The sequence below is a fragment of the Rhinolophus ferrumequinum genome, chromosome 8 (genome assembly GCF_004115265.2).
Source record: "Rhinolophus ferrumequinum isolate MPI-CBG mRhiFer1 chromosome 8, mRhiFer1_v1.p, whole genome shotgun sequence".
Taxonomy (NCBI): domain Eukaryota; kingdom Metazoa; phylum Chordata; class Mammalia; order Chiroptera; family Rhinolophidae; genus Rhinolophus; species Rhinolophus ferrumequinum.
In genome coordinates, this window is record NC_046291.1 from 30,551,673 (window position 1) to 30,574,306 (window position 22,634).

At 40.1% G+C, this 22,634-nt stretch overlaps 1 protein-coding gene across 3 annotated transcripts in view; it reads right to left on the minus strand.

The window, feature by feature from the left end:
- LOC117025942 (aldehyde oxidase 4-like) overlaps window positions 1–22,634 on the minus strand; it is a 129,522-nt gene that overhangs the window by 43,643 nt on the left and 63,245 nt on the right. For all 3 annotated transcript variants that reach the window (XM_033112318.1, XM_033112320.1, XM_033112319.1), the window contains 10 exons: window positions 21,997–22,054; window positions 16,181–16,277; window positions 15,485–15,593; window positions 10,731–10,857; window positions 6,984–7,045; window positions 4,563–4,646; window positions 3,878–3,958; window positions 2,628–2,772; window positions 2,300–2,392; window positions 400–551 (listed from right to left, as the gene is read on the minus strand). In XM_033112318.1, the coding sequence (XP_032968209.1) occupies window positions 400–551; window positions 2,300–2,392; window positions 2,628–2,772; window positions 3,878–3,958; window positions 4,563–4,646; window positions 6,984–7,045; window positions 10,731–10,857; window positions 15,485–15,593; window positions 16,181–16,277; window positions 21,997–22,054 (1,008 nt within the window). The remainder of the gene's footprint in view (window positions 1–399; window positions 552–2,299; window positions 2,393–2,627; window positions 2,773–3,877; window positions 3,959–4,562; window positions 4,647–6,983; window positions 7,046–10,730; window positions 10,858–15,484; window positions 15,594–16,180; window positions 16,278–21,996; window positions 22,055–22,634) is intronic.

The window sequence follows — 22,634 nt, forward strand, 5'->3', positions numbered from 1 at the left end:
AAGATGAAAGGCAGGACCAACTGCAGAGTAAGAAATCTCAGGCCTTTTTGAAACTTGTGCTTGAAACTTATCACCAGACCAGCTGCAGAAAAAAAAAATCTCCGCTCATTCCCAGAAAATTCCTGAATATTCCTCCTATAAATTTGAATGTGCAGCCCCTAATTCAGCCCTTAATTAAAGGGACATCAATAATAGGCGTAAACCCCAGCAGGAGTGCTGCAGGCTACGGAGTAGCCTGCTTTTCCTTTTTCTCTGCTTGAAAAACTGATCCTTGCTTTGCTTTTGTTTTGGCTTGTGCTTGAATTGTTTCCTGTGCGCTGCCAAGAACCCACGGGTCGTGGACACATCTCTGAGCCTCCCTGGGTGAAGGCATAGCCTAGCCTCCTGCAACAAACGTACCGCCATATTCCTAATCTGGGGTCCGGCAAGTGTCCTCAGATGCTTCAGGAGGGCACGGTATGTCTTAGTCTTCTCCTTTGGTTGCTCCGAAACGATAGAACCTAAGGCATCATTCAGCTGGGCCAGGCTGTAGCCTGCACCTATGGTCACCCCTGAAAATAAGATAGTGGAATAAAAACTTAAAGTCAACTGTAACAAGATGCACGGGTGGCATGGAAACAATCTTTCAAATATCTCTTCTCTTTTCCTATTAATTTAGAATGACAAAAACTAAAGATAAAGATATTTCTGGCCATTTGTCTTATTCCCAAATATTAGGTACCAAAATCTTCTCAGTCATGTGTACAGTCCTATATGCCATACATTTTAGGAATACCAATCACAGATATCTAACATTGATTGCTCTGTTTATACCTAACTTAGTGTTTTCCTGAATAAATTGATCAAATGTGAAAATTCCAGCCAAGATCCTGTAAGATGTTTAAAAGATCATTAAGCCTAAGTGGGAATCGACCTGCAAATTCGCATTGACCATTTGCCTTTCTTTCACAGCCATCTGTTCCTATTGTTCCCTCACCAGAACAACAAGAATTGACACACCTGCCTGCACCTTGGGTCAGTTTTGTTTGCAGGAAATGTTTTGAGTAGTTATGATATCATCTAGTTCATGCATTCTCAAGGGGGCAATACTGCCCCTGTGGGGGTAAAAAACTCTTGTTCTTCTTATGTGCAGTGCTCTGATATACATCCTGTATATCATGAACAGATATATGGTCTATCTGTGGTATTAAAATTTCATGGAGGGATGATTAGAGGAAACGTCTATCATTTCTTAGAGAGGCAACCAATCACCAAAAAGCTTGAGAAACACTGATTTAGGTCTACAAGCTCTATCTACTAGCTCAGCTCCTCCACATTCACCCAACCCTAACCAAGTACCTTCACACCTTCCTTCCAACCCTCTATTGTACCAGCATGGCCTCCCGTGGCTGCATTTCTTCCTGTGAGTCCTTTGATAGGACTTTCCAACAGGGAAAAAAAGAATAATGGGCAGACTGGTTTAATATTGGCAGGTCAGAGGGGAAAGCAGATAATTTTCCATTTGATTTCTGCTTACTCACTGGGCTGAACATTATTTTATGTAGGATTTTTAGCTCCTACATCCTGTTATCTATGCAAATGTTGAATTTGGGTAGTGGATGGTGGGATATGTTTCTCAGACAGCCTGATTTGGTGCATGATGTGGAAGGAGTACTTGGCTAGGAGTAAGAAGACCTCAGATCTAGTCCTGACTTGAACTCTGTGAACTTGGGGACGTTACTTAAGCCCTTTGTTTCTATATCTTCTTCAGGAGAATGGAGATACCAAGGCTATCTGCTACGTCTACCTCCCAAGGTTGTTATGAGGATGAAAAAAAAGAGGAAGAAGATATGAAAGCACTTGGTAAATTGTGAAAAGAGTATAAAATAAGTAACTTTCACAGTTAAAATTTCAAATTTGTGGCCCAGACTTTTTTCTTTTTCTTTGTGACTGTGTGGGGGTATAGATGAGCCTTGAGCAAATTTGTGAATCATGGAGTAATGTCTGGCAAGACCCTTTCCTACTGGCTTGCTAATGTCTTAAGTCTTTTTATTTATTCAGTCATTCTCTCCATACCTGGCAGCTACGTGGTATCTTCCCACTATTAGGGCCCCTATGAGAATGTAGTACTCAGTGACACAACTGAGAGGGACAGTTTGAAAAAGCTCATGGAAAACACATAGCAGATGCTCAATAAATATTTTTGAATGAATAAATGAGGTCAGATCTTCTATGAAGTGCTTAAATCAGCCCAGGGAATATAATTAACAGCTTACCAACAGCCAATCATTACATATTATTTGAAAAAGAAGGCACGTACCATTATCTGTGCTGTCCACAAAATATAGTTCTGGAAGCCCAAGTGGAGTTATGAAAACTGGGTAGAATTCATCTTCGAATTTAATTCTGGGTCCTTCAGGAGAAAAGCATTAGAGGCAATTAGAACAGGAAGGCAATGGCTGCTAATAGATGTCACTTACTGACATCAAATGATTGATGTGACACAAATGATTTATTTGCAAAAGAAAACAGCAAAGCATTTTAAAGATCATACGTATCCATTAATAAAAATGAATTGTATTTACCCAGAGTTTAAAAAGAGACGCAGATGTTGAGTTACCTAAAGAACATACTTAAAAACCACCCACCCACTTCAGTGTTCCCCATGACAAGGGGGGCTTGGGGGAAATTGACTTTCAGCTCCAGAAGGTCACTGAGGGTCACAGAGGTTATCCAGGTAGTCCTCTTCCCTTGGAACGTCAGCCTTCTCTTGTTTGGATCTTCTGCCATTCTCTGCACAGAAGCAAAACCAATAGGCTTTCAAGTAAGGCTGCTGAACTACATAGCATGAATATATCCACCGTTCTGGGAGTCCAAATGGCCTGCTGGTCGTTTTAGCTTTCTGAGGCGACCTCACTGATAGCGATTAGGAAAGGGAGGCCTTGTTTGAAAATAGACTGATAATTTTCATGTGGGCACCATTGAATAAACATCACAATAGGTGTTTGTCCATTAACACCTGCTAGCTGGGTTGAGTTTGTTACAGAATAGAGCAAACTCTATGTGCATTTATGAAATATGTGAAGAGGAGGCAGCAGGGTATAATGATAGTGTCTCAGCCTGGAGCACAATGGCCAGGTGTCTTGTTCTAGTTCTGCCCTAACAGTGACTCACAGGGGCCTCATCTTTGGGGATTAGCTTTTTCAGTAGGACAGAAAGTGCTTAAAGGCAAAATGATTCTTGAAAAAAAATTCTTAAATCATTCACCAGGTATAGTATAAATGGATATTTTTTTTACAACTCTGTAGACACACACGTATGTCTTTATATCTATATCTATATGCCTACATATAATCTGTAAATACTAGGTATGTCCAAGTTCTCACACTCTGAGGGCTGTATGGAGTCTGAGGCCCTCTGAGAAGCCTCATCTCAGGCTCTCTTCAGAGCATAGTCATGGAATAGAATGATGGGCATATCACACTATTTATATTATACTCTCCCTACTGAGCTGAAAATCACCGAGGTTAATAATAAGAGTAATATAATTCCATTATAATCAGTATCATTTAATTTTCACTTTACCAGTTTTACAAAATGCCTTAAATATATCTCACAGTGTAGCTGTGTGACGTTGGGTAAGTTGCCTATATTCTCTGAGCTTAGCATCTCTAACTGAGGGGGTGAATCAAAGCATCTTTGAGATCCTGGCAGCACCACTCTTCTAGGCTGTCTTTTTCTAATTATTTATAGTGGAGTTGAACAAATTCCTATAAACGGGTTATCGTATTGGACACAATCCCAGATTTAACGTCTAAAACTCAGTAATTCCACAGTGTAATACAAAAAAGCTTATACCACATCATTGTCATGAAACAACAAAAGTAAAGTATCTTACTATCAGTTCAGGAGGAAATATAGGTTCCTGGGATGGATCGAAGGGCTGGAATTCGTCTTCATTATACAGTTTCGTACATATCTCGACAAAACAAAACAAAATACAAATGCAACTTCAGAGTTTCTGAGAGATGTACAAGAATCTCTACTTCAGAGACTCCCGAGTCAGGGCCTAAACCTCTGACATCCCTGACACAAAATGGAGGTACCAGAGCTACAGGGCATCCCTCAGTGGAATTCTTCCCACCCTCAGAGACAGTGGGTTTCTCCAGCAGATTTCCTGGACACTGGGCTTCCTCTTTTGGCGTCAGGAATTGGGTTTTAAGTTTCTGTGCTGGGTGTCAGATAGTACTTGCAGATAATTATTTGCCATGAGCATGAATATGCACCATTGCTAATGTCTCTTGATGTTCTTGATTAGGGGGTGGGCAGGGGGTACATGGGTAGGTAACCCGGAAAAGACACAGAACGTTGTAACGTTTCTGAAGGAAAACAGACTTCTGTGCTGACTGGCCTCATGAAAGTCAAGGGCTTGCTAATTTTGGAACTTTTAAAGGCTGTTTATGCCCTGAATTCACTAACTTTGTACTTGACTCACTGAAAAGAATAGAAAGCTTAAAGAAATTTGGATTTTTGTAGGTATTTTCCAGTCAATCCCCAAATGAAGTGGAACACCAGAAACTTACTTTTTCTTCTCTGTTCACAAAAGACTTCTCTTCTTGATCCATGCAACATTTTCCTGATCCTTTCATTTGACACGCAGTTGATTCCTTAGAAAGTAATGCCATTTAAAACAAATTCATTGGTCGATTTTTAAAATACTTACCTGAGTACCTGGCAGTGCCCAGACCCCAGAGGAGTTATGGAAGAAGTAATTGAGGGTGTCCTTGACTTCCAAAACTCTGTAGTAGGGTGGGATGGAGACGAGCTATTCCATCACTGAACAATTAGGGAAAATTACAAGGAGTGTGCACTCTGCTCATGATAGGGTCTTTTTGATGGTGCCACTCAAGTAACAGGGGAGGACCAAGTGAGTTAGAAGGAGGGATGGGGTCAGCAGCTAAGGCTTCCTACTTAAAGTGAAATAAATGGAGTATAGTTGGTAATTAAAAAAACAAAAAAGATGGCTCTTCTTTACTGTAAGGCTGAAACATCTGTAATGAAGTCCTGGGAAGACCAAGTGCCTTTAAGACTTTCTACACACAAATATAAATACACTGAAAACTTGAATTTATTTGGATGTTATTGGAGCTAGTCTGAATTATTTGGATAATTCAAATCCCAAACCATTTTACCTTAATTTTCAGAACGTTTCATTCAGACCCAAAATCGTGTTTTTGGCCTGAATTCACTACTTAGTTATTACAACTCTCAAAGTATTTCATTCTTGTTTGCCCTTTTCACGTGCAGACACAGCCTAAGAGTCTGTGGCTATTTGCACACCTATAGTTTGACTTCATACATGGAGCCAAGGAGACCTGAAGGAGACCTGGGTTCTAGGTCTTACTGTAACACATACTAGCTGGGTTGAGTTTGTTAAATTAGAAAAATAAAACAAATTTCTTAGATTTAAATATGCAAAAGACATGCATAGTATCTGATACATCAGAAGTGCTGAAGTGGTGGCTGATATTTTTACTTCTAAGGTAACGTTTTACAGAGTAAGAAGGGATTTGGATTTTATGACAATGCTCTGCACTATAATGGAACTAACTGTAAGTGGCTGAACGTGGGGACCCAGAGTGTATGAGACAAAAATATCTATCTTTGCATAGAGTTTTGTCTCCAGGAAAATGACTGCATAGTACTAGGTTGAATCATATGAAGTTGCTGTTTTCGTATGTCAACAATAGTGGGATATTGGCCATTCATATGGTTCCACTGATATGGCATCTGACTCAGGATTTAAAATAAACCAGTATAGTTTGTAAGAGCTTTTCGAATTCTTTGTTATCGGTCTAAAAGTAGTTTTTTTTCCCTTCAAAAAAATTAGTATTTGGAATTAACTTGTACATCTTGAATTGTTTCTTTCAACCAAAATTATACCTAACTTATTTTTTCCATAAAAAATAGTGCTGAGAAAACCCCCTAACTGAAACTGTGTCAAAAGTGTGCCTCTTCTTAATATTTAACTTTCTGAAAACTTAATATATCTCCAAACTATCCCCCACTCCATATACTAAATCATTCTTTTCCAACTTCCTCCATCTATCTGATTCCTAGATCTCTCAACTTTGAAGGTGATTGGGATATTTTTAGTTATTGCATCTTTATCACCAGGAGGTTATGATTTGAGTAATCTCCTTCTTGAAAGTATTCTTTCTGGGCTCATACTCACACATTGGTCTAGGTCCTCATTCTCTTATGTATTGGATACTGCACTGGTCCATGCCCTCATCCCCACCATGTCTCTCCCGGCTTATCCTTTCTACAGTCACGTACCAAGAATTTTTCTTTTGAAATACTGTTCTCGTGTTAAATACTGGCTCGAGAACAGATGATGATGACTATATATTGGTTAAGTCTAAATTCCTTAGCTCCAAATAATACCTTTTTACTCTTTAATGCTTCAGCCACATCAATATCTTAGCTGAACTTTGGACATCTTTCTTTTTCCTACATCCATGTATTGTCTTACTTGGAATTTTCTAGTGCCTTCTCTTCACCTATCCATTTCTATCACTTGCTTTACGATCTGGTTCAACACTCCCCTTTTCCTTTGTGTCTTCTCTTCCTGCTCATTAATTCTCTTTAATCTACAATCTTTCATAATTTATACACATGGTATGGAGGATATATTGAGCTTTTAATTATTTTGCCTTTCAATTATGGTTTAATTTCACTTAGTTCAATAGAGTTTGCATCTTTTGAAGTCATGGACCATATACTTACTTCTTACATAACTGCCTAATTTAAGGCTATAAACAAAACAGATGCTAAATGTTTATTAAAAACAATATCAACAGTGGCATTCAACTTTCAGTGGTTAGAAAGATTAACATGGGGTTATTTTAGAGATAATTAAATGCAATAGATGATTATGCATAGGTTTCTTAATGTATTAAAGGCACTAAAAATTTATATACGTATTTTACATTTTAACTTACCTCACAGAAAGTCTTTCCACTTTCTACAATTAGTCGGTATCCAGTACAGCGGCACAAATTTCCTGATTAAGAAGAGATCAATTTTTGATGGAAGATATAGAAATATATTGCATATTTGTGCTTCATGTTTTCAGTGGATGGCCATATTAGTAATTAGATTCTTTTTTGTTTCCCAAACCAGCAAAATGGCTCTTTGGAACAGAGATACTCTTCAAAAATAGATCTTGTGATTATATTTTCTTTCTGAAATAGCACAAAGTTCTCTACAATTTTTCCCAACCAACTCTTCATGCCTTAATCCCACCCCTGTCCTAACTCGTATAACCTGTCACCCCCCAAAACATCTCAGATGTAGTCCTTTGCTAAGCTTTTCTCATGTAGTCTCTTCTCCCTCCATGTCTTCTTAGGCAAAGTGTATCCATTTGTCAGGACCCCAGCCCCTCTTCTCCACGGGGTCTGCTCCAACATCCCAGTCAGAGCTGTACCACTCACTGCCTGGATCCTTCTGCAGGCCTATCATTGACTATGCTGGAGCAGGGTCGTTTATGTACATGACTTACCTCCCTCATTGGATCTTAAGCTCCCAGGGAAGGCAAGGATTGTCTTAGATGCTATTGAACCCTCTCAGTACAGCATAGTAGGTGTTCAATAACTACCTGGTATTATTTTAATCGTTCAGCATTTCCAAAGCATGGTGGAAAGGTGAGGGGACCACTATCTTTTTAAAAAGTATATTCAAATTTTGCAGCCAGTATAATATTTATGAAGATGTTTTACTAACATGGGAACATTCTTATGTTATACTGTTAGAATTGTGTTTATAATATAAAATTACATGCTGGCGGGGCCAAAATAATGTCTACACATTTTAAGAGTCTATGCTCAAGCAGTAGTACACCATAATCAGAATTGTCTGCCTGCTGATGGCAACCACTTTGAGCACCTCTTGTAATTGCAGAGGTCAACCGTGACTTGTATTCATCTTTTGTTATCGGTATATATTGAGTATTACAATTAATACAGTTTTTTTCCTTTCTTACAATGTGTATACATTTTTTTGGCACCCTCTGTATATAGTAGTCACAAGTATTTAAAGAAAGCAAACAAAAACTATGCATAAAAGGGCTGAAAGAAAATAGAAATATTTGATTGTGGTTGTCTCCTGGGGGCAGACATATGAATGAGTTTTTTCCTTGTCTTTTAATTTTGTTCTTAATAGGAAAGTGTTATTTTTATACCAAAAATAAATTTAAAATTATTACGTTCAAATACAATTTAAACATTTCAGAAGAAATGTATATGTGTCAAGTGGGCAGGTTTAAACACCTAGAAATAAAGTGTTGTGTGGAAACTTGATGGTAGTGAGTCATGTGGAAACTTGGTTAATAGTTATATTCCTTTTTGTAATAGAACGGGAATAGTTTAGGAAGAAACTGCATGCACAAGATGGATTCAGATTCATAATCTATCTTTCCTTTTACTAGGAAGAAAGAATATACAAGATGAATGAATTAAGACTATCTCTTTGGAGTAGAGGAAAGGAGCTGAAATATCTGGAACATAACTACATGGCATGAAATAGCAGTATTTAAGTGGCAATGGACACTTTCTGATAAACTATAAGCAAACATTAAAGCATAGAGAGACCTATTGTCAGAGTTTTCTATTTTGTTTTTGTTCTTGGCCACATAATCAGTTGTAAGACCTACTAAAGGTCCACCAACGGAGCGCTAATAACACCCATTGCAAAAATTCTTCTGATTCTAAGGAAAAGGATAAAACTTCAAAAAATTTACTTCCTTAGTCTTGAAAGGAAAGACAAGATGAAATGAAGTGGTGATTTATATCAGTTGACCATTTTAGAAAGTACATGCCATACCTAATAGCATTTCTTTGAATTTTATTTTATATTGTTGTTTTTCTTAAAATATGAACATAAAGGTTGTCAGTGTGGCTAGCATTATGATTTTAGAAAGAGCTCAAGTAAATGGATTGCGAACTAAAATATACTCTTCAAGTTATCCACTCCTAGTAGAATAAGGTTATCTACTTCATAACTTTATCCAACCTTTACAACACCACCACCTGGTGGTCCTTATGTGAATTACAGCCATCGAATCTGGGAGGAAATAATCCATCTCTGTAAGACTGTGCATATTCAAAGAGACAAACAACAAAGCAATATACAGATTTAATGCAATCCCCATCACAATCCCAATGGCATTTTAAAAAGAAATACAACAAAAAATCATCAGATTTGTGTGGAATCACAAAAGACCTCGAATAGCCAAAGCGATCCTAAGAAAAAAGAATAATGCTGGAGGTACCGCACTCCCTGGCTTCAGTTTGTACCACAGAGCAACAATAATCAGAACAGCATGGTATTGGCAGAAAAATAGACACACGGACCAATGGAATAGAATTGTAAACAGAAATAAACCCACATAAATATGGACAGATACTTTTCAATAAAGGAGCCAAAAACACACAATGGAGAAAAGACAGCCTCTTCAATAAATGGTGCTCGGAGAGTTGGAAAGCCACGTGCAAAAGAATGAAACTAGACTGGTATCTGTCACTGTGTACCAAGATTAACTCAAAACAGACCAAAGACCTAAACATAAGACTTGAAATAATAAACTGCATAGAAAAAAAAAACACATAGGTACTAAACTTATGGACCTTGGGTTTAAAAATCATTTTATGAATTTGACCTCACAGGCAAGGGAAGTAAAAGCTAAAGAAAAAAATGAATGGGATCTATATTAAACATCCACATGAAAACTTCTGCACAGCAGAAGAAATCACTGACAAAATAAGGAGGCAGCCAACTGAATGGGAGAAGATATTTGCAAATACCTCCAATAAGGGGCTAACATCCAAAATATATAAGGAACTCATACAACTAAAAAACAAAAAACAAACAATCCAATTTAAAAAATGGGCAGAGGACCTGAATAGACATTTCTCCAAAGAGATGGCCAATAGACATATGAAAAGATGTTCAACATCACTAATCATCAGAGAAATGCAAATAAAAACCACAATGAGATATCATCTCACACCACTTAGAATGGCTATCATCAACAAGACAAATAATAACAAGCTCTTTCCTAAGAACTAGTGACCAGTTACCTTGAAACTATATATGTTTGTTATAGGAAACGACATTTGCTAACATGCTTTTTTGCGTAGAAAATTGTGCTTGTGCATTGAAATTTGATAGCTATTTGTCATAGGATATTAAATTGCTCACCACGCTTATTTGTGATAACTAATTGCTGTCTATGATCTTCTTGATCTTATAATGAACCCAACCAGAATATAAAAATGTAAAGTATCTGACAGTTTATCCTCTATGTAAAATTAATTTTAATAAGCAGAGTTAATAAATAATTCTAAAAGATTAATTAAAAAAATAACAGGGTCTCGTTTTTCCATACTACCCACATTTCCATGGTTGGAAAAGATTACATTAAAAGTATTAGAAACAGCCCATTTGAATGCCTTCGCAGAGTGACAATGGGCCCCATTAAGGAAGAAAGGTCTGTAATGAAAGCAGCATTGCCCCAATTTTGGTCATCACTGCTGACAAAATGAAGGCATCACATCCTGCAAAAATTTTGGCTGAAGATAGGTACTAAGGAGGAAACTCAAAGCTGTGCCATGACATCTCTCCATGGGTTGGGAACTCCTTCCCGAGTTGCTTGGGTAGTTTCCTGCCTGCAATGGGGGAAGACGCCTCACCTCCAAGAGCTTTGGTTATCTGGTCAGGGGTTGGCTCTGGGTGGTTCCTCAGCAGTGTGTAGATAGACATCACCATCCCTGGGCTGCAGAAGCCACACTGCGTGCCATGACACTTGGCAAGTCTTTCCTGGGAGAAAATGGTACATTATTTACGCTTTAAGCCTCTTGTTTCCCTACCTTCGACACTGGATAGGACAGAAGCTTATATATTTGGTTTTCCACAAATAACTGCAGGGAAAAAATGTCACTCTGGAAGAAACATGTTTCTATTTTTCGAAATCATATGCTTGTTTTTCCCCCTCAAGAAAAGCCTAGTGACAGATATTAATTAAGTCACTTTGCTTTCTAGATTCTGTTTTCTTTACCTGTGAAATAGGCAGTGTAGTTTAGGGAACAAATAAAATACTTTGCAATCGCGCTCATGTGACTTTCAGTGTTTACTGTACCCCATTAATTGTGCGACCTTAGGTGATTTACTTGACTTTTGTTCATCTTTAAAATTAGGATAATAATGGTATCTACTTTACAGGATGGTTGTGAGAATAAATGAATGAACATATGCAAATCATTTAACAGTGTCTGACAAGTCATTTTCATCCTCTGCTCCATCTATGTTATAGAATTTTTGATGAATTATATGACAAAATCTGTACAAATGATTTGAAAATTGTGAAGTGGTTATTTAGTAGTATTGCTCCATTCATATATTTAACTTACGCACATTCAACTTGATGCATTTAAATACAACAACAAGTCTTTCTGTTAGTGGACGTCACTAAGTGTCTTAAAGTCTCCCCTCCTGCGATCTGTTGTTTTACCTAAGCCAGTCTCCCAAAGAGCCTGAACAGCTGTGGAAGCTCTTCATGGGAGGTCTGAGCTTTGAAACAACTGATGAGAGTCTGAGGAGCCATTTTGAGCAATGGAGAACGCCCACAGAGTGTGTGATGATGAGAGACCCAAACACTGAGTGCTCCAGAGGCTTTGGGTTCGTTACCTGTTGCCACCATGGAGGAGGTGGGTGCAGCCATGAAGGCAAGGCCACACAAGGTGGATGAAGAATTGTGGAACCAAAGAGGGCTGTATCAAGAGAGGATTCTCAAACACCTGGTGCTCACTTAACCGGGAAAAAGATTTTTGTGGGCGGTATTAAAGAAGACACTGAAGGATATCCCCTAAGAGATGATTTTGAACAGTGTGGGAAAACTGAAGTGATTGAAATCATGACTGACTGAGGCAGTGGCAAGAAGAGAGGCTTTACTCTTCTGACCTTTGATGACCATGACTCTGTAGACAAGATTGTCATTCAGAAATACCACGCTGCGAATGGCCACAACTGTGAAGTAAGGAAAGCCCTGTCTCAGCAAGAGATGGCCACTGCTTCATCCAGCCAAAGGGGTCGGTTCTGGAAACTTCAATGAGGCGGTTTTGATGGGAATGACAACTTTGGTCCTGGAGGAAAGTTCTGTGGTTGTGGTGGCTTTGGTGGCAATCGTGGTGGTGGAGGATACGGTAGCAGTGGGAATGGCTATAATGGATTTGATAATGATAGAAGCAATTTTGGAGGGCTGCAGGTAAAATGATTTTGGCAATTACAACAATCAATCTTCAAATTGTGGACCCATAAAAGGAGGAAACTTTGAAGGCAGAAGCTCTGGCTCCTATGGTGGTGGAGACCAATCCTTTGCCAAGCCATGACACCAAGGTGGCTGTGGCAGTTCCAGCAGCAGCAGTAGCTATGGCAGCGGCACAAGGTTTTAATTACTGCCAGGAAACAAAGCTTAGTAGGAGAGGAGAGCCAGAGAAGTGACAGGGAAGCTCCAGGTTACAACAGATTTGTGAACTCAGCTGGGCAGAGTGGTGGCAAGGCCCAGCTGCTATAAAAAAGACTTATTTTAGACAATACTCATGTATGGGCAAAGAACGCGAGGACTGTATTTGTGACTAATTGTATAACAAGTTATTTTAGTTTCTGTTCTGTTCTGTGGGAAGTGTAAAGCCTTTGCAACAAAGGGTTTTAATGTAGATTTTTTTTTTTTGTACTCATGTTGTTGATTACTAAATGTGATAGTCTGATCATGACGCTTAATAAATGTGCCTTTTAAAAAATGTGCTGTGTAAAGTTAGTCTACTCTGAAGCCTTCTTGGTAAATTAACCCTAACAGTGTGAAGTTAGAATTCCTTCAGGATGATGGCAGGTTCCATTTGAAATTTATTTTCAACCTGCTTGGGTGTAGAAGCCATTGTCTTCAGAAACCTTGGTGTAGTTGAATTGACAGTTACTGTGTTGTGACCTGGCGCTCACCGTTAAAAGGGTCACCCAAGCAAAGTCATGGAGTTTATTTCATTATTAATGATTATTGGCACATTTTACGTAATATAACTAAATTGAAATATGGTACCAGATAAAATTATAGATGATAATGAAGCTTGTGTATTATCCATTACCATGTGTAATCAATAAATGATTTAAAAATACAACAATAAGAAGAGAGGGAGAATTGACAATGTACTTTGTCCACTCTATACAAGACCCTGTGCCATGAAGATCTAGAAGGGAGATATGACTCTTTGGGTTCCTCTGTGTGTATTTGTCCCATGTGTCCTTTGATATGTGCTCAACTGGTTGGCTCAACATTTTTCAAACAGCTTGACTCCTAAAATGAAAGCCAAATACTTCCTTCATCTGTGGCTCAACTGAAAGGACAGACATTCAATAATACTGTAATAACTGTGTATGGTGTCAGATGAGCACTAGACTTATCGGGGGGTTGTCTTCATAAGTTATATAAATGTCTAACCACTATGCTGTAAACCTGAAGCTAATGTAATACTGGATGTCAGCTGTAATTGGAAATTTAAAAAATTAAAAAAAGAATTAATTATGTTAATTCAACAATGACATATGTAACCATCAAAAATAATGTAGATTAAAAAAAAAAGAAAGGACAGACACTGTTCTAATGTTACAGGGAAATATGGTTGTGTTGGCTTTATCTAGCAGATGGCAAGCTGTTTGAGATGTGGCATTTAAACCTGGCTATAAATGTGCTGCTAAATATTTAACAACTGGATATCTGAGGGGAAAAGCCCCGATTTGTAGTTTCTAACATTTTTATTTGTATAACTCTTTCCACCATTGCTGACGCCACGCTTCCAACATGAGGTCACAATGTGGATTAGGGAGGAAATGCACAGTGGAATACCATTCTGTGGCATTTCCACCACGTGGACCCAATAGACAAATAATCTCAAAAGCATAGATAGTAAAATGTAGTAAAATAATCAGGAGATGAGGAATGTTGATATTTATTACCTTTTTGGAATATTACTTACTTAATTTTAAGTTTGTATCGTTTAATTGTTAATACTGGCTGTCTTTAAAGACTGGCTCACAAAATTCCTGAAAATTTAGCAATCAGCTCTCACACGACAGAACAAGCCTGCTCCAGGGCACTACTGAACAAATCTACCACCTGTGCTATCAAGATTTGAGAGAAAGCAATCTTATAAGCTGCAGCATTAGATGCTGCCATAACTGTAAAGGTGTAGAGAGCCAGGTATGGGGTGAGGTGGGCACCAGGCACGCAGTAACTGGATGAGATTAAAAGTCAGTATGGTTACCTCTGCTGAAACTTTAGAATTTGATAATCTGGGGTTAATGTTTCTTTTTCTGAGTGGGAACTTTGAGTTTTTTTCACCTTGTCTTAGGGGAGGAAAATTTATTCACGTAGTAAAAAGCTATGGGAGGGATCTGTTGGTTCAACACTTCATAGGTTAGGACAGATAAGCAAAGAGTAACTTTGTTGATGTGTATGTCAGTTACAAAGGCCAAATTCCATAATGTTAAAGTCCACATGTTGCATATAAAATTTTGTAGAGTTACATCAATATTGAGTAAATTTGTTGGTATGTCAAATTTTAGTTTTCCAGTTACTTGAATGTGAACTCTCACATTTACAAATACTGATGTAGTTCAAAGGACCTAAAATGAGGCTTAAGTAACACTGAACACTGTCGTGCTACAGTTAATTGTATCCAGATTCTAGGAAAAATGAATGATACTGGATGTTGAAAAAAAAAGCCATTACATTCATGAAAGACATGCACTATCACCAAGTGCCCCTCCATGGTAGCACACTGTCAGAGGAAGCTCTGAGCCTCCACTTTCTAAACACAATCTTCTATGAACAGGAATTTCAAGGGAAACGATGACTCTTCATAGTTTTCTTTCTACACACTGCTTTTAAAACTTAACCTCTGTGGAAGTTCCTGTTCTAGTATATAAAAATAACATTGCCGTTTCGCTAAAAAGTACTCTAAACTTGAGTAAATGCTGTCTTGTTAGCTGTGTTGTATTGTAGCATGGTGTTCAGATACTCGTGAGACATCTGGGGAGCATCTGGAGAGTCTGTGTACTCATAATTGCCTCCTAGCAAAAGTTCAGGAATTTTGAAATAGACAGCTACTATGTTCTATAAACTTTTGGTTTCCCATCTAATTTTCTTTTCTTGTCACACTGGATTGTCTGTGTTTTAGTTTCGGGCACAGATAGGGCTGAGAAGTTAAGATACATTAAAATCAGTGAAGGAATCTTGGTTCATATACCAATGTCTGAGAAGATCCCTAGGTCTGAAGCATTGATCTCATAAAATGAGAATTTATAATCACAAGGGATTTCACAGTGGGTAGCCTATTTGGGGTACGTTAGACTATGTGGGATACCATGTGGGATGCCAATCACAGCACACTCTTACCTGCACGGGGTGAATCCTGGTTTTGATGCTTCCTACACCTTCTACCGTGGTGACAGCAGCTCCATACAGAGAGCAGATGGGCACCAGGCACGCAGTAACTGGATAATGGCTATGATGGATTAAAGAGAACACACTGGAATCATAGGGAGAGGGTAACATAATTCAGGGAGTAATTTCAGTCCAGGAGAGTCATGAGACTGTATTTCTTTGAGAATACAGAGAACACAGACATAAAACCATAAAGAGTCCAAGAAAGGACTTACATATGGCTGGTGTAGGATGGTAGAGAGAAATGGAAAAAAAAATAATAAAGAGTTTTGTGTAGGATCACCAAAAGACCCTCATTCTCCCTTTTTCCCTCCACATTGTAGGGAAAGGAAGCTTTATACTCATACAATGACATATTGACTTATATTAAGTTCCATGAGGTAGTTAAGCCCAGTGATTCTCAACCATGTGAAGCTTTTAAAAGTACAGGTACTCTGTTTGCACATTAGCCCAAATATATTCTGATGGGAAGAAAGTCGGTGGGAAAGATCTGGAACTTGGGAAGCTGCAGAGAAAGTTGGCCTGGACGCAACAAGAGAGTGACAGACACCTGGACAGAGGGGAGAAGCGCATGGGGACAGAGAAGTGGGAGGCTTCGCATCCTTCCCAGATGTGCCCAAGCAGGGCCCTGGCCAATGCAAAGGATACCGGATCTTCTTGTTCTTGGGGTTGTATCTTGACACCATGACGGTGCAGGAGCCACAGCCTCCTTCCCCACAGCTGTACTTAGTGCCTGTGAGGTGGACTGCAAGGAAGGGAGTCAAGGAAAACGGGCTCGGGCCCCTCTGTTTCTCACGCTTTTCTGCCTCGGATGCTGATAACAAGTAACACGTTCCCTTGGGTTGAAGGTACCAAGGTTTCTTGCTCAGAGAGTTCCACTTTTTGCATGTAAATGCAAAGGTAAGAAGAAACCCTTACAGAACCATACCGCCTGATCTAAAACCATCCGAGCCAGAGGCATTTCTAAATGTAAAATTTTCCATACTTTTGGAAAAGTAAAAAGATAGCACTCCCAAGCAGGGCTAGAGAAACACCTTGCAATCCAACACATTACTATTTCTGCAGTGCACCATCTGGATATTCACACTGCATGGCATATATTAAGACTACAGAGAATGTCCTGCTACTTAGATCAGGATTTATATCCAAATGAGGTAGGAAAAAGCCTGTTGAATTCAGAGATGTGGAAATGGATTCTGGATTCGTGTTACCTTATTGCTGTGGAGGTGGAGCGTGTACAAAACTTAGAAAAATCCCTGTAATGCAGGGTCTCAGCTCCCGCTTCCTGAACAGGAACGCAGGATATGTTGAGGTCAAAAAGGAACACCATCAGAGCCACAGATAGGGAAGTCATACCACTATATTCTCGATGGCGGCTGGTCGAGACACAAAAGCAAACATCTGCCAGCACCCCGATGAGGGGTCTTCCTGCACCCCAGTCTCGCTGGCGGCTTGGCGAGACACAGGAAGTAGGATCCACATGATCCGCAATCTGCCATGCATGCTTGCTAACCCCACTTGCTAGCCGCAATCCACTGTCTGCTTCTCTGCCAACCAACCAACCCCCTAGTGATGCTCCGGCAGTTATATCAGCGGCTAATTGGCTAACTGGTTACAGTTGATGGCCATCTACTACCCGAGCCAGCACCTTTCCACATGAGGCCGAGAGCCTGGAAACTGCTGTCTTGGACTCTGTCCCCACAATCCCCTTGGGAGGTTTACCTTTCCCTGATTCAGCAATGTAATGCCTTTACCTTCTTATGGAATTAGAGGATATTGAGTTAATGGCCATGGTTCCTGAGCCTGTGACGTCAACACCATTGTGTAATTTCCCCCTGTAAGACGCTTGCATATTTTCACAAAGGGAGGCCAAATAATATATATAAATCCTCTCCTGCTTTATGTTCTATAAGAATATGGAATTTGCTTGAGGCCTTTTCTGAGTGAGGTTTAAAAAGGATTTCATGCGTGGGAATAATTGGCTTTGGTGGAGGTTAAGACTAAGTTCACCTTAGAAATTGCTGCCACGGAGGTGTAACACTAGGTCAGGACTCCCCTGCAGTAAAGAGCTGGGAGAGTCTCTGCAGAGGTCCGGAGGGGTTGCACAGCCCCTTCTCTGTTCTTTAGTCCCCTGTCTGAGACAGCTATTCCTGCTCAGGCAGGTCAAGCTTCCCACTTGTAGGCAGAGGGCCAAAAGTCATGTGGGTAATACCTTGATTAGAGTGCCCCATTGAACAGGGCAGAAAAAGCAAAGAAACTGTCATGCAGGGTCTGTGGTCCTGCTCCCCGCATTAGAATGCAGGATATAGTGAGGCCAAAAAGGAACACCAACGGAGCCATAGATAGGGGAGTCATACCACTATATTGGCCGGGCGAGACACAGGAAGTAAACATCCACCTGAGCCCCAACAAGGGGTCTTACTGTCCCCTAGTCTCACTGGAGGCCAGGCAAGACACAGGAAGAAGGATACACATGATCCGCAATCCACTGTCCGCTTTTCTGTCAACAAACCAACCAACCAATGTAACCACGGCTTTTATATCAGTGGCTAATGGCTAACCGGTAACTGCTGACGGCCAACTAGTCACAGCAGATGGCCATCTACTACCTGAGCCAGCACCTTTCCATGTGAGGTCGAGAGCCTGGAAACTGCTCTCTGGGACTCTGTCCCCACAGAAACCCTTCCTCCTGTTTTTGGTGTCCTAAAATTTCCAAGTAAAGGAATCCAGAGCTTTCTGGTTCAAAGATGAATAGAGGCCACTTTTCACTTTGTCAGACAGCTTTGTGATGCACATTTTAACGTGGCGGTGGGGACAAAGCCAGGAGAGCACTTTCCAGGCTCTCGGCCTCATGTGGAAAGGTGCTGGTTTGGGCAGTATATGGCCATCAGTTAGCCATTGGCCACTGATATAACTGCCGTGACTAAGCTAGCAAGTGGACTGCAGTTAGCAAGTGGGGTTTGTTGGTTAGTTGGCAGGGAAGCGGACGGTGGATTATGCATTGTGTGGCTCCTGCTTCCTGTGTCTGCAACCCAGACACCAGTGAGAATATAGTGGCATGATTCCCCTATCTATGGCTCCGTTGGTGTTCCTTTTTGGCCTCACAATATCCTGCATTCTTATACGGGAAGTGACACCAGAGACCCTGCATGACAGTGGCCTTGGGTGAAAAATTCAACTAACCGTTTTGCCCTCTGATTACCAAACAACTAGTTTGATGTCTCCTTCCTCCATTCCTACCAGAACTGCCTGACTCAGTTACTTCCGTATTTGTTGGCTCATCCTAAAGATCATCATTACATAGGATTGCCAGATAAAATATAGGACGCCAGATAAAATAAATTCAGATTTAATTCAGTTAAATCTGAATTTCAGATAATGAATACTATTTTAAGATAAGGATATCCCATGCATTCAAATTTAACTGAATGTACTGTATTTTTATATGTTAAAGCTGGCAACCCTACTTAGGTCAAATGCAAATGGTAATATATTAATATCAGAGTTTACTATTTGGTCTTTAAAGAGAAGAGCTTTCTCAGTTTCCCCAAGATACACAGCCTTAAAGCATATCCAGAAGTGAATCTGAGACTAAATGCTGACAGCCATTGTATGCAGTTGACCCTAGAATTTCCAATGGGATCTGGTCATTCAAAAGTGAGTTATTGTGTCCCACCATGCCAGGCAGGGAATGTGACATTGGGGTCAAACTTGATCCTTTGCCTCAAGGATCTCACTCCTCCTTCATCTCTTGCCTCAACCTCTTCCTGACAACTCTTTATATTCATCAGAATAAATTTTTTTCAGTTCCTCAAAAGCACTGTATTCTCTTGCCTCTGCCTCCATGCCCACTTCACCCCCTGCACAGCTGACTGGAATACCCTTGCCCCCAAGCCTTCCATTTACCCAGCAAACTCCTACTCAACCAAACTCCTACTCACACTCCTTCCTTTCCTCCCCAAACCCGGTGTGAGTGCCCTGCCTGCGTCCCCACGTCATAGCACTCATCACACTTGCTGTTGCCTCTTCGCTGGCTGTCTCCCTGCCTAGACTGAGGGCAGAGGCTGTGTCTTCTAGCTTACATCTGAACACTTGGTGCTTAGCACAATTTGTTAGCTGAGTGAGGAATTGTTTTGAGAACTGCAAGAAGTGTTAGGGCTTCAGTGGCAGGCATGTGAAGGGTGTGGGAAACAAGGACACATGTTTAGGGAGCCTCTGAGACATACTGTTTCCAAGTTCTATCCTAGAGCCAGGATCTCACGGAGATTTAGCAACTTTCAAATGACACACCCTCTTTGCTCCTAGTACTAGCTGTGGACCATTCACTCTTAGCAGTGTATTACCTGGTTCCACAGGTTGGATTGCTTCAAACCAGGCCGGGAGGTAGGGAGGGAGAAGAGGGAAAAGTGATACAGGATCTCACCCCAGCAGGTCTGGGCAGGGAAGCTGGGATAGGTGGGGTGACTCTGTGGGAAGCCATGACCTTGGGAAAGAGTGAAATGGTAAAAGGGAGCGGGGAAACCCTTAAATAAATTTGGCTCCTTGTGTAACTGTGTCCCATTCTGGGAGTGACACCTAAGCCAGGCTCCAAGTCAGCAGCCAACTGGGGTTTTCTTGGTGCCTGAAGCTTTTATAGTATTGGAGACCTGCCTTCAGGAAAAAATAAAAAAATTATGAATATAAATTAGGTACAGGGCCTTTGGAGTCCCGTGAAAAGTGAAGTAGGCTGGTGCTTGTATGTGCACATGAGGGGCTGACTCTGGCAGAAAATCTGTGTGGTTATTCACAAATGTTCATGAGAATCACCTTCTTGAGGAACAAGTTAAAAATAAAGCCTCTGATGCCATCTCATAACTGTTGACTTTCTAATCAGAGGGCGGGTCCTGAAAGTCTCAGGTGAGTCCTATTTACTCAGAGCAAGTTATTTATGATGTTAGTCACCAGAAAGGAATGAACAGAGGAGGACACGGGGGAGATGGGGAATTAGGAGGGTAGGGTGGTTCTGCCTAGAGCTGCTTTTGGCCATGTTTACTTCGCAGTCCATGAATTTTCAACTTGCTCCTAATATAGATGAATTTCTTTAGTTTAGGATGTGCAGAGAAAGCATGGTGAAGTGTGTGGTGGATTTAGAAGTGGAATAAAAGGGAAGTGATGGGTGTACTGACTAACAGTGAGCTTTTGAAGCTGGGTAAGTGGGAGATGGTGGAATCAGTGAGGGAGGATTTGGCCTGTGTTCTGTTTTTCTTTGTTTTCTAGCTATAAGCCCAGTTCCTGGAATAGTGAGTGGAATAAGGACAGTAGGGGATAATATTGGCTAGAGTAGTAAAATGATGGGGTAGGAAACCAGATTGAAAGGGCTTAAATAGAAAATCAGGCATCAGGCACACATAATTTGTTAGATACGTGTGGCAAGGAAAAACAGGGAGAAATGAAGTAGTGTTTTTGGGTGTGTATGTTGGGAGGCAAAAAGACAGAGTGGGGAAGGAAGTGAAGATCCTGGAGAAAGAGGATGATATCGTCTTGTATATCACTGAATCCCTAAAGCCCAACACAGTGCCTGGCTCTTAATAGGTACTCAATAAATATACAATTTTTAACTTATATAACAAACATACATTTTCTAAACTTATATAATAAATATATACTAAATACACATTTTTTATACATTATATATTTTGAAATAATTATCGTCTCACAGGAAGTTACAAAAATAGTACAGACAGTCGTCCCATGTGCCTGTGTGACAGCTTCCCTCAATGAGGACATCCCACATAGCTATACTACAACATCAAAACTGGGAAATGCATCAGCACTACACTGATAACCAGACAACAGAGCTTACTCAGGTTTTACCACTTATCCATGCACTCACACCATGTGTGCAATTTTATCTCATAAATAGATCTGTGTAATCACCATCACAATCACTCCTTCGTGCTACGTCTTTATAGTTGCACCCAAACGCAAGAAGTTCTTTTTGAGGTCCCGATCTGAGACGGAGATCTGGGAGTGCATTCACTATACTTTGCAATTTTGAAATAGTTTTCTAAAGCTTTGTTTTCTGTAATAAGGATTATGAAAAGGAATAGGCGACGAGTCAATGAAATGCCCTTGTGGGAAACTCTTGTCAACGCTATGCTCCCCTGAGCCATTGACTGGACATTTTTACATTCACACTCCTGAATACGAAGCCATCACCAGGGTGACCACGGGGCTCAAAAGTCTAAAGTTATTTCTAAAGTTATCACACTTGTGGTTCCCTGGAGGGGGTCTTTTGGTTTTGCTTAGGTGAAAACTACAACAACTAAAGTACAAATCTATCACTTTTAGATGCAATTGGACTCTATAAATTGAACACAAGGTTATTTACCCAGAGCAAATACCAAGTGACTTTCTTCAGAAGTCTTAGCATGTTCACTTTTTACCACCCAATCCAGACTAATGACACTAAAACATAAGGATATGGACTTTCCTCAGGTAGAATAGTAGATTTTGTTCAGGATCAGCATTCTTCTCTATGACCTAGATTGTGAAATGAGAGAAGGAATTTAGGAAGATAATGTCAACATGTTATGACAATCCATTGTTTGGGGGCATGTTTCTGATAGGTGGTGGCTTCACAGGGGGAAAAAAACAAAAGAAATCTTTTTTAATACCTGGAACCAGAATTTTGAAGAAATTATGGAGCATTATTTCAATGTCTCTAAATTTTCTAATATATACGACAATTATAAAATCTGGATTGTGTTTTCCTTAGAGTTACCTGAAAAGGACCCAGATGGGGAAATAGATGCACGGATTCCAAAATTGATTCAAGGTAACTCGTGGTCATAGAAAGTCATAAAAAACGGTTAGCCAGAGATGATTTCATAAGGTCATAAGGGAGTATATTATAGGGGATCCACTCCTGTGTCCCCAACTTGTCCTCCCCAGTGAACTAGAGGTAACAGTAGGTGAAGGAAGTGCAGAAGGGAGCACGAGTCTCCAATATGTCTCTCATGTTGTACTTTAGGCTGCAACTGCCAATAGATCAAGCTGGCACATGAGATGAAAGCTACCTGTTCTCCCTGGCCCAAGCAGTTCCTCTGCTGGGTATAGTTAA